At 45.5% G+C, this 11,784-nt stretch overlaps 3 protein-coding genes across 5 annotated transcripts; all 3 read right to left on the minus strand.

Annotated features, from left to right (window-relative positions):
* Window positions 1–318: 318 nt before the first annotated feature.
* Window positions 319–2,499, minus strand: LOC135370354 (complement component 1 Q subcomponent-binding protein, mitochondrial-like). The gene is made up of 5 exons (XM_064604088.1): window positions 2,150–2,499; window positions 1,840–1,987; window positions 1,116–1,209; window positions 829–1,032; window positions 319–600 (listed from the first exon to the last, which is right to left on the minus strand). The coding sequence occupies exons 1-5, from the start codon at window positions 2,361–2,363 to the stop codon at window positions 451–453; spliced, it is 810 nt and encodes a 269-aa protein (XP_064460158.1). The 5' UTR covers window positions 2,364–2,499; the 3' UTR covers window positions 319–450.
* An 836-nt stretch (window positions 2,500–3,335) lies between these two features.
* On the minus strand, window positions 3,336–8,976 carry LOC135371158 (beta-hexosaminidase subunit alpha-like). Of its 3 annotated transcripts, none has more exons than XM_064605213.1 (14): window positions 8,889–8,976; window positions 6,702–6,898; window positions 5,633–5,915; window positions 5,485–5,553; window positions 5,357–5,406; window positions 5,188–5,298; window positions 5,009–5,107; window positions 4,806–4,944; window positions 4,546–4,738; window positions 4,241–4,397; window positions 3,949–4,144; window positions 3,797–3,887; window positions 3,621–3,725; window positions 3,336–3,566 (listed from the first exon to the last, which is right to left on the minus strand). In XM_064605213.1, the coding sequence occupies exons 2-14, from the start codon at window positions 6,828–6,830 to the stop codon at window positions 3,482–3,484; spliced, it is 1,707 nt and encodes a 568-aa protein (XP_064461283.1). In that variant the 5' UTR covers window positions 6,831–6,898; window positions 8,889–8,976; the 3' UTR covers window positions 3,336–3,481. The 3 variants fall into 3 exon arrangements, with proteins under 3 accessions (XP_064461283.1, XP_064461284.1, XP_064461282.1); XM_064605214.1 differs by having other exon boundaries at window positions 6,702–6,895; window positions 8,889–8,954; XM_064605212.1 differs by lacking the exon at window positions 8,889–8,976 and having other exon boundaries at window positions 6,702–7,103.
* Window positions 8,977–9,422: 446 nt separating this feature from the next.
* Window positions 9,423–11,774, minus strand: LOC135371162 (large ribosomal subunit protein P2-like). The gene is made up of 3 exons (XM_064605217.1): window positions 11,665–11,774; window positions 11,217–11,388; window positions 9,423–9,633 (listed from the first exon to the last, which is right to left on the minus strand). The coding sequence occupies exons 2-3, from the start codon at window positions 11,386–11,388 to the stop codon at window positions 9,455–9,457; spliced, it is 351 nt and encodes a 116-aa protein (XP_064461287.1). The 5' UTR covers window positions 11,665–11,774; the 3' UTR covers window positions 9,423–9,454.
* Window positions 11,775–11,784: the final 10 nt, after the last annotated feature.

Consider the following 11,784-nt stretch of genomic DNA (forward strand, 5'->3'; position numbering starts at 1 on the left):
TAGAGTGAGGAGGTTGCCAACATGCATTACTTTTTCTAGCTGTATTTAGCACCCCTGCCAAAAGCTGGAACTAAGTGTACTCTCGATTGTACCTCACAGTGCCTGTTAGTGCAAGAAGTTATATCCCTTTTAAAGCCTTCGTGTTTTGCAACATTTTAACTGAATACAAACTCAATTCTGAACGCATTCAATATCGCATTTCATTTATGAAATTCTTCTATTGCTGCAAGAGTTCTACAGTTTATGAGACAAGGTTTCAGAATTTGCCTGCAAACCCCTGGTTTCAAACGTACGTTTTTTTGCACAGAACAGGCCAAAAACACTGATAATGTTTTATTTCTTCATTCAGAAACTAACTACAACAAACACATTCAACTTCAGTGTTTGGGCCATGGGTGGTATTTATCTACAAAGGCCCGTACTCTGGATGATTTAATGCCGCATGGATGACTACTTCTGGGTAACATACGCTCTAAGCTTCTCCAGAAGTTCGATGTAAAGACCGTGCTCGTATGTCGTACAAAACTCCACCAGTTGGTCTGCGAACTCATTTGAGATGCCTCGCTCCTCCAGCATGTTCATCAGGAGATCATACAGGTACTGAAAAAGAAGCACAAGACAGTTTGAACAGAAGCCAGACAACCTTACAGAATGTAATAAATGAATCACGGGAGCTTGCTTCGGTAAAACATGAGGTGCAATGCTGACTTATACAGAAAACAAAACGGCTTTTTGAGGATTCCCTCACTTTGTCAAAGTAACAGTAGGCACCACCCCTGCATGAGGGACAAGCCAATACTGACACTAACTGTCAATACTGCTACTAACCCCATCCATAATGTCTCCAGACACTGTGTAGACTGCATCCTTCCAGTCCCCTTCGTAGATAGCAAATTCTGCCACACTGAAAGCATCATTATAGCTGTCCTGGCTCTGATCTTCAGGAGCACCACCCTCTGTGAATGTGCAGCTGAAGTACAGCTTCTTCCCGTTTTGTTCGATTTCCACATTGAACGAAGGCTTTGATTTCATCTGAGAAAAAGTACAGAAACATGAGGCACGTGCTCTCTGCATTTAAATCATATAGAGGCGAAAAGCGCAACTGTAAATCTCACCTCGCCAGCCTCTGGAACTTTGTCTGAAGAAGGCGTGAAATTTTCTGCATCTTCTGCATCCACAGAATGATTTACGTTCAGACGTACTGTAACCCTGTAGGAAAAAAAAAAAAAAAAAACATTCAGTAATGCCTTGCGATCTGTGCTTCAAGTACAGTAATTAGCACTGCAAGGATGTTGTTACAAATAAGGGCCAAATCGTATGGCAATTTAAATCAATAACCCAAAGCGTTGTCGCTACAGTCTAACGTTTGACTTCCGCAAAGTTGACGAGGCAGTTGGAAAAGGATAGGAGAATGACCCTAACGTTCTCACAGTAAGAGACATCCGAATCACTTGGCAGGGACGTGTGTTAATTGCTGCAGCAGAATGAGTGTGTGTGTGTGTGTATTTTTTTTTTTTTTATCTGTGTGAATGATTTGTACATTTGTCAAATATAAAGTTTGCAGGCGTTAGGTCAAAGTTGAACACTTTCAACTTATCTGTACTTATATATCCCAATACGCATCCAGTGCATTGCCGTACCAGACACTGCAAATTATGTTTCCAGAATCTTTAATTGACGAACACAATGCACGCCAACTTTAGACTATCTGGCATCCCACATAAGAATGTGAAATTAATTTTCCTCCTGGAATAATCACAAGCCGACACTACAGCTCATGAGAACAAAGGAGGGCTGTTGTACTTCCGCAAAGAACACAAGTGTGAAATGTCCGCTTACGTTTCGCTGTTGAACTTTTTCGTGAGTGTTAGCTCTGCACCATCCGCCTTCACATCGAACCCTTCTAACTTTGGAAGCTGACTCCCCTTTCTTGCCTTCTTTTCTGCGTCGATTTCTTCCAGCAGAAATTCTGCGAGCTCTTTGTCTCCTGTGAACGAAAAGAATGTGAGCTATCGCGGCATCAGCAAAATGCTGTCGGCATTTCGGTTAATAGGTTCCAGAGCTAGTTTTGTGGCTACCAGCCTATGAATACTGGAACAGATTCGCTTTTCTAGTTAGAATAAGAGAAAAGGTACGTAAGGCTACTAACCTTTCGTAATGGCTTGACTACAACTGCAAGTTACTGTTTTAAGCGTAGACGAAGGCTTCAGTAAATGCCGGCTTCTCGCCGCACTCGCGTAGCTCGACAAGGGCTTAACAGTGACTAGCTCATTCTTCCCAACGTTGATAACGTTTAACAATGAATTATACCTTGAGGAACGTGACAAAACTCGGGACACGTTAGCAATAATGTTTCCAGCCATGGCACAGCGTGTTACCTTGCGAGCACGACAGTAGCCCTAATAAAACGCGAAAACGTGGGGCTTGCACAGTGTTGTGTGATGGACACAGGGGAAAATCTCATTCCGCCAATCCTGGAAGATAACAGCAAATCCTGAAGAATGCTGACTAAACCAGCTGACAGAGACAGTGGCGTAGCCAGAGTGGGGTGTCGGGGGTTCAAACACTCCTGAAACCGTGCCTTTGGTAGTGCATTTGAGAGTGGGAAAACGAAGGCGAGATCCTCTCCCCCATTTGAAGTTCCCGCTCGGAGAACACGAACCCATCCTGAAATATAGTTTTCTGGCTACGCTACTGGACAGAGATCAATCGATCCTCAATCTATTTTCCTTCCAAAGTTCTCACACGTGTCAGATCCAGCAATTTGGTCAGGGCAACCTCGTCGATTTCCTTGGTGGCAGCAAAATTAAATACGTTATGCGTTTCAATCCCAAACCAAGGTACTGAAAAAAACCGAACCGAAAACAAGAATCAGCACTCAGCATGAGCCTGAAAGGTGCACTCGCACTTGCACCTTTAGAATAGGTTTTTATGGCATCGAAAAATCGTATGAAAAGGTTGGAATTCAATAGGGTCGATTAAAAGGCAGGCAACCCCGAAAATCTCGCGTTTAGGCGTTTATATGCATTTGTTTTGTTCTTTTTTATTCGTTTATTTATTCATAATGCTAACTGTCATCTAGCAGTCAAAGCATGAATAGCGGACATTACAAAACAACACAATGCGCTAGACAACACTGCAACTCTTGTGGTGAACACACTAACACGGTGCAACAGATAGTCATCGGGCAGTTTCACAAAATGCAGGACGTTCTTGGAGCAAACAATCCGATTAGGAAGGCTGTTCCATTCTACAGCGGTAAAGGCCTAAAATTCCGGGCCCTAGATATAACATACCCGACACGGCTGTTGTAAATTAGCAAATAACAGCTCAGGTGCATGCAACACCCGTAAATTTTATTCGGAACATTGGCACTTTTTTCTTCTTCTACTTCTTTTTCTGTTGTTCTATGGCACGGCTTTGGTCATGCGGTTGTCACTTAGTACAAGGTACCCTTGATGGCGTCAAAACCTGTGTTCATTCACGGGCCGTGGAACTTCTCGTCTACATCCCAGTCGTAGTCGCCACAGAAACCGTTGAGAATAGGTGAAGCAGGAATACCACGCCTTGAGAAGAAAGAAAGCATTGAGTGACAGATAACCCGGAAGCCTTCACCGTACCTTAGCATACGACATCGCTGCTGGTCCAGTCTGAAGCTGGCGTCGTCTGTGTTGTTGTAAGACGCACTGCTCCAGAGTCGCTCAGCCACTGCAGAAGCTCTTGGCCTGCGAGAACGCGGATGTTAACACTTCCGATAAATATGACGCTGCAGGACAAAGTAGGAGGCATCACTAACCAAAGCCTCGGTATGATGTTCGTGCCATCCACATACTCTCCCCACATGCACGCCTCACCACCTACGACCAGGTCTTTTTCTTCTTCCGTACCTGAAATTTGCACAAAATGGGAATTAAACGTGTATCCGCGACACTATGGCGCTCAGCGTACCATTGAAGCCCCTAGGGTCACATTCATAATACTTCTTCCAGTCCTGCCCATAGCTGATGTAGTTCAGGTACCAGCAAGCCGATAGCACCATCTGGTAGCCCTTCTGGGCGATGGGAGCAATGTATTCCTGCCATGTTTTCATCTTGACGTCCAGAGAAGTGTCCTTCCACACACCTACCAGGGTGTCCTTCTCTGCCTGCAAGTTGTGGACCAGAAACGATATATGATACTGAATACTTATGGTCCATTGAAATATGAAGAATACAATACACCAGTGGGTGGCGAAGTTTACCTCGACGTCATTGTCTATAGGATCTTGCCAAATCATGTACTTGGAACCGAAGTTCTTGACATTGTCTAACGTTCGCTTGACGTAGTACTGCTCTACCTGGTTCACAGCATCGAATCCTTTTTCCTGCATGAATGCTTTGATTTCGGGACTAGAATTCCTAGATAAAAAGACAGGACGATATACCGTGACTTCTCGATGACTAGTCTACCACAACTTAACAACGGCCGTCAAGGTCACTGTGGGTAGTACGATACCTTCGCGGTTGTGACCTACTCCGTTGTCCGTGATGGAGGTGAAACACTTACCAGCAGGCGTAGTATACTTCGTCCATTCCGAGATGAATATACTCGTCCTTAAACGATTCAGCAACTTCCTTCAGAATATCCTTCATGAGATCGTAAGTGTAGTCTTGCGTTGGGTTTAACATTTCAAAGGCGGCGAACTCCGGGTAGTTGGGGGTACCTCGTGTGCCGTTACCGTAGCAGGCCGTCAGGACGTCTACGAGCAAACGTTGTATTACGATTAATAAGCTAATAAAACGAAAGAAGCTTATACGAGAACACACCAGGGAACACCTTGCCCAACGCTTGAGTGTGTCCAGGTGTATCCACCTCAGGAATTACACGGATGCCACGAAGTCGAGCGTACTCTATGATGTCTTGGACGTCAGCTTTTGAGTACACGAGCCGGGGTGAATAAGCGCTCTGCAGTAGTACAAGCAAATACGGAATCCATAAGCACGTATGCCTCTCCCACCTGGTTACGTACCTTAGTTAGGTTAGGGTACGTAGTCATCTCCAGGGGCCAGGACTGGTCATCAACAAGGTGCCAATGGAACACGTTGAACTTGTTGTATGCCATAGCGTCCTAAACAGTTAATGTAAGACAATTTTATGGACAAGGTAAAGGGAGTCATCCAGCCGAGCAAAAGGGTGGTAGGATCTTACCAAGTTTTGTTTGAGGACCTTGAGAGGCTGGAAGTGTCTTGCAGAATCAATAAGCAGAGCTCTGAAAGCAAATCTGGGAAAGTCTTCAATTTGTGTGGCGTTGATCAAATACTGAAAAGAAAGTTTCGGAATACATGGTTATACGATCGTAACCATGCACCCAGCTAACCTTTCTGGTCTCTTCTTCTTGGTACACAAGCTGACTAAATGTCTCGATCCCTAAGAGGCAAAATATTTAATTGAAATACGTGCTATTCGCTAATTCATCATGAATATTATTCATCTTGTGTAAGTTACCTCGCAAGGCTCCCCAAACTGTACTGGAGTTCAGAAGGGCTTCACCAGTTTCCCCGACATGAAGCGTGTCTAATGACAATAATAATAATATTGGCGACGAAAAGTTAAAATTTATAAGCAAGGCATACATGCTAGGCATAAAACTCACAGCTCTCGTCATCCTTATGGCGAGGGTACCTGCAGTGCTCTTTCTCAAACTTTTCAACTTCCACTCTGAGTCCTGGTAGGAAGGGCCTCGACTCTTCCTTGCACGTGGGCTCGGGTTTGATGAAGATCAGATTTCGATAGCGGTCTAGCGCTCTTGCAACTACATCGCAGGATTCCGCGTTGGAAGTAAGGCTGAACGTCTCCGGATCCAAGGTCAGTTGGAAATGTGATGTCTTCCAGCTCTGTGGAGCGGGCCATGGAGTGCCCGGCAAGGCACGCTCGCCCTAACAACAGCAATATTTTTTTTACTTATTTTGTGTGTGTGTGATGTGTAAACTATGACGATTACTTCGCGTCTGAGGCAGTCAAATGGAATTCACACTCGGGCTGGCAAACAAAGTATTATTTATAACTGGCCTTAGAGGACACATCCGATATTCAAAGAAACAAAGACGACGACGAACAAGCGGGTATGGCTGTGCTGTTTTGTTGCCGAGCACTATGCCGGCTTGTCGATATGCAGCGCTAGAGGGCAAGTGTGCTCCTGGGGCGACTTCTTACGGAACAGTACCCACGAAAGAGCCACGCATAACACCAAGTCAAGCAGCCTCGTGGATAAACGATATAGGCTTTATCATCAGGGGAAGAAGTAAAGGGAATGATTGGCACGACTGGAATACGGTACACTACACCGTCCGTACTGTGCAAAGGCCACTCGGTTGGATGCAGCTGTTTAGTTCACTTAGTACTTTTTGTTGTTGTTTAAAGTATCTCGTAAAACTTTCAACATGAAACAAGTCGCTTGTAAGTTCTCAATATTTATGGGAATAGTAATTATTCGTGAAGGTCCACTATAGTCTGAAGCAACAACCTGAACATCGTAGACTTTCTAAAAGACTTCTCGGGCAACCCGGCCTCACTATCACGCGCTTACACCACGTTTACCCAAGTATGACCCAAGAGACATCTTGCAGTGCTCAACAAATGAAGAATAGGTATACGAATCAGTAACATAAACAGTGCGCAGTTAATTTCAGTAAGAGAGAGCAAGTATACGCAAGAGTACTCACCGGCAAGGGCAGGCGGACTTCGATGTAGGTTATCTCTCCTACTGCGCATAATACGAGCGCTAAGAACGTTAATGTGACGAAGCTCTCCATGCTTTGTCTGACGGCGAATGGAGTGGAAATGACCCTCATATATGAGATCGGGCAATGATGTCACCTGCCTCTGGAACCAGTTCTCAGGTACTGAAGTTGTCAGACTACTGAACGGGGGCAAGGGATCCATTATGTGCACCGATACAGTTTTTATTTCTCCGCTTTTTTTTACCCAAGCGCACAAAAAACCACGAATATAGTGCTGGAAATGGAGACGGTGAGAGTGGATTAAGATAAGGCGATGTAGATTAGAAGCGGACGCAAGTGGTCCACGTGCAGGCCATTCACACCAACCCGACAGAGCTTTTTGCGCTTTGAAAGGTGACATCGGCGCACCTGACTCAACGGAAGCACGGTATTTGCTCTGAATTATCATCTTGGGAAAGGGGGCGTGGCACTCGTCTGTTGTTTTTTTGGTCTATTTTGGAGGAATCGTGGCTGTTTTCTTTTCTTTTTTTCGGGGGGGTGGAGGAGTTAAATCCCTGGGATCAACATTGCGTCGTTAATATAGCCTTACTACAGTGGCGGATCCGGAGGGCGGGGGGTTCGGATCCGCCACTGCTCCAAGACGTCAGAATTTCTCCCCTCCCTCACTACGCGCTTCGACAAAGAAATCTCCCCCACGAACCGAGAGTCTGAATTAGAGCACTGCACGGGCCCGGGCTTAGCGTTTTTTAGGTGGGACTGGGCCGGGCTCGGGTTTCAGCCACCGGGCCGGGTACGGACTTGACAACGCCAGCCATGGTCGGGCATGTACGCGAACATATCTCACGAGACTGGACAGCTGAATTTTCACGTTACTTTGTTTTCCTCGTTGGGTATGAGATATCAGGTATTCTCATCTGAGAACTATCACTTTTTACATGTGATCATGCTTATTTCGTGTATGGGTCTGGTTTTTGCGCATGCACTCACACACATTTGGGGACGATTTGTGTGGCGGGCGCGCTGAGGGTCCTGCACGAGCATCAGTTAGGTTAGGTGTTGGGACATATTTCGTTCTCGTGAGGGTCCGGTCGGGTGCTTGCCGTAGGAGCCGGGCACGGGTCTGAAAATTAGGCCCGTGCAGTGCTCTAGTCTGAATCCACCCCTGACGAGTGTAATGAAAAGCACGAGTGCCCATGCAGATTCAGGATTTTCACATTATGGAATTTACTACACTCTAAGAAAAAAATAAACTAAAAAAAAATAAAAGAGAGTCATTTTGGTCCTTTCAGGAACTAAATGCTTTGTCACAAAAATTACTCCCTTTCGGGAGTAAATGCATGTCACAGAGTGGAGACTGCATTTCACGCTGTTTCTAAGAGTCCTCGACACATAACTCGTGCGCATGAATGAAAATGCTTGGAATCAAACCGTCAACCGCGATATATCGAGTGATATAAAATTTTGCGACATGCATATGGCACAATGCGAAGAAAGAACCGCTAACTATTTCTTGCGTTGTGTGGGTGGGAAATTGCTAAGTTAGCCAAGTTATATAGCCTTATTCCATATTCTACTTACTCCAAGAGCATATATTTACGTAGACTGTTGCATTCACGAGACCATTTGCGAGACTCGGTGACTATTTGCAGTCCTGGGGAGTAAATTTCGGGACCAGGGAACTAAAAGGGGGAGTAACTGCAACCTAGGGTACCAGAAGCTACTACTACCCCCCGTTTTACTCCTTTTCTTAGAGCGGTGTATACTTTGGATGAGGTCTAATACGAGCACGTGGTTTATACGGAACCTCAAGCACAGTGCGGAGGGACTATTACATGCCGTTGGGGCAGCTTTACGTATCATTGCTGACATGTGCCAGAGAGAGAACTAACACAGAGAAGAGAGTGGCGTTGGCAGGGGTTTGTCAGGATAAATAACCAAATTACAAGCAACTGCCGAGTGACCTACCCCATGCAATGCTAAGGCCGAACATAGCTAAGCTGTGCCCTTAGATGACTTACAGCATTTGTGAGACGCACCGAATAGCTGAAGTGTTTGGGGTAGTCCACGTGCACCGCATTAGCACACAGCACCAGACGCGGGAAATAGAGGTAGAAATTGGAATTCACAGATACTGGGTGGGTATTGACACAAGAACAAGAGTGGAATTACCTCGCAAATCTTGGTGACGGAGAGGCAATAACTAACTACCAAGCTGACTAACTTGAAAGCACCCTCCAACACGCCTCGCAAACACTTACTGCAAATGGCTAACTACTAGATAGCAAAACCGGGTCGGGTTACTCGATGACGTCACCATGCGCTTGTAAATCACGACCATCGTGTTATAAACACATCCCCAAGATCGGTAGGGATGGGTGATGTTTACAGAGTCTTGCAAAGATGTTGGGACTGGATCGTTGGCTTTATCATGTTATGCGATTTTTACACACGACAGCCATCCTGCAGGATGTCTTCCAACCCACCATATCGCTGTAACAAGCCTCTCGATTTTGCCAGATGCGTTCCCAAACGTACTCCACCGGCTAGCTACTCTAGGGCAACGTGGTATAACCCTGTCACGTCATCTACCCTACTCAGGAGTGGGTTTAGGAACGCACATCCTTGTCTGGGATCGCAGGGCTGCACAGGATTCAAGGAACGCAAGAGTTACACCTGCATAAACTAGTTCATATGCATAAAAAATACATCCATGTCAGCTTTATTAGAAAAACGCCTTAGTCAAAGAGTCCAAAGCCCATGTCATCATCTTCCTCTTCAGACTCTTCTTTCTTCTCTTCCTTCTTGGCAGCTTCCTTGGGGGCAGCTGCTCCAGCGCCGCCTCCGGCAGCGGGAGCCGCAGCTCCGCTGGCTGCCACGGCACCTCCGGATGGTACTGATGCCAGCTTTTCTTGTCCTGTTGACAAATTGCTCCGTTAAACAGATGGACACATGCTAAGCATTCACTTAGCATTCACTGCTGGGGTGCCAATGTTATTCCATCATTCATTCCATCAGTGCCAGGAACAATGAGGCAGTGATGGATGAGTAGTGCATTCTCAAAAATATTTCACTTGCCATGTAACACTCCTCTGTTAAGTGTTGCTCTTTAAAGGAGTACAGAGGGCCATCCAAAAATTTTCAGATTAAGACGTCTGATGAAAGTACGTCATTTCACCGAATAGCGCAAAAGGTTTTGATGAGAGTTTCCAAAAAATAAAAAAATTACATAAACATGGCTCCGCGCGTTCACCCTCAACTCCCCGCTCTGGGTATATATATATATATATAATTCCGTGTTATCGCCACAAAGCAACTGTGGCTATGAGCGGCGTACAGACATGGACAGGTGGAGAGAGGACAGCAGGAAGGAGAGGGGGGACAGGGGGTTCAGTATGAGTCCTGGGCCGACCACTCCGGGTGTAATGAGGAGGAGAATGTATGATGCCACGTCCCAGATGACGTTACAAGAACTCATTCTGGTTCGCAAGTAAATTGGGGGGGGGGGGGGGGGGGGGCAGCGCCTCGTCCCTTTGCCGACGTAAACCAGTTTTGCCAATTCTCCCGGAGAGCTGGGGATAGAAGGGAGCGGGAGGGGGAAGGGGGCTGAGGCCTCCAAACTCACGTGTTTGACAGAGAAACATATTTAACGTCTGGGGGCTTTCACAAAACAGATGGGACTCTGGGAGACAATGCAGAGTCCAACATAAGAATTGGAATCTATCCAATGGCATCGGGCATCGTTAGGTCTCTTATGATTGATCACTCCCTCCTCACTACCACATTCAAGGCTGTGCAAATATTTTGCTTTGAACACACTCAGTAGTGATGGATAACTATCGACAGTCTTTCAGAACTGTCCATAGTGTTGAAAAACTATCAATCGTTGTACGATAATTGACTACCGATAGTACTGTTCATTTGCTTTTCTAAACTATTGATAGCTAGATTTGGTTCTCACTATCAATACTTTCGTTACAGTCTGTTTTTGCTCTGGTACAGTGACACCGAAAACAGTCATGTGCGACAAAAGTTCTTTCTGTAAATTTAGCTGTAATGTATGAATGATGCACTGCAAGCAGGGAAAGATGTTCATCATAAAACTGTATTGTAAAACTTGTATAGGAGTGAAGTATTTCTTTATTTTTATCTGCTCCCCGACAGTTTTACCGATAGCAGACTATAGATAGTTGGATTTTCATACGACTATCGACCGTTTTGCATCACTACGGCAGAGCAATAGGGTTTTTTTGGGGCTCAACTCTTCCCCCAAATACCTTTCGTAGTACCTCCGGAGAGGGAAAACGAGGCTGAAATCCTTTCCCAAATGTAAAGTTCCCACAGAACACATCCCGAAATATTTTACTGGCGACACTACTGTTGGAACATGAAGGTAATGCCCACAGGGTTGTACACGATTAAGGAAGCTTTCCACAGTTCTTTCTACTTAGGTAATTCCCCGCATGCACTGGAGATGTGTTACTTTAAACAAGCGTTTACCCTTTGCAATGACTTCTGCCACGTCTTTTCCCTTGAGCTCGCTGATCACCTTGCTGAGTCTCTCGTTGTCAGCTTCAATACCAACACTGCCAAGGATCTTCTCGACATCGGCGGCAGATGGATCTTTGTTGCCACCCAAGGCGGCCAAGAGGTATGCGGCAACGTAACGCATCTGCGAACACAAAACAACGAATTATTTACCAAATAGCGTATGAGCAGAAATATGCGAAATCACGTATTTTAACGAATACGCAGAAAAGGCTGCATTGAGAATTTGAGTCGCACGTGTTCTACGGTTAGGCTTCGGTGAAACATTCGCCTTGTCCAGTTTCGAAGGATTTTCTCTATTCACACATGTACATTATACAGCTTCGTACAATTCGATTATTCTTAAAAATAATAGGACTAGATTCACACTATGTGAAAATATTCCGACGTATATACTCACGTTTTTTAAGTCACGAGGACACGAAACGTCTTCACACCGCTAACAAACGTGTCAGAAAGACTCTCGAAACCGCGGGAAGGTCTGACGTCAGGAAAACACCCTCGAACCGGCCCCTGTAGC

This window comes from Ornithodoros turicata, chromosome 10 (genome assembly GCF_037126465.1).
Source record: "Ornithodoros turicata isolate Travis chromosome 10, ASM3712646v1, whole genome shotgun sequence".
NCBI classification, from domain to species: Eukaryota; Metazoa; Arthropoda; class Arachnida; order Ixodida; family Argasidae; genus Ornithodoros; species Ornithodoros turicata.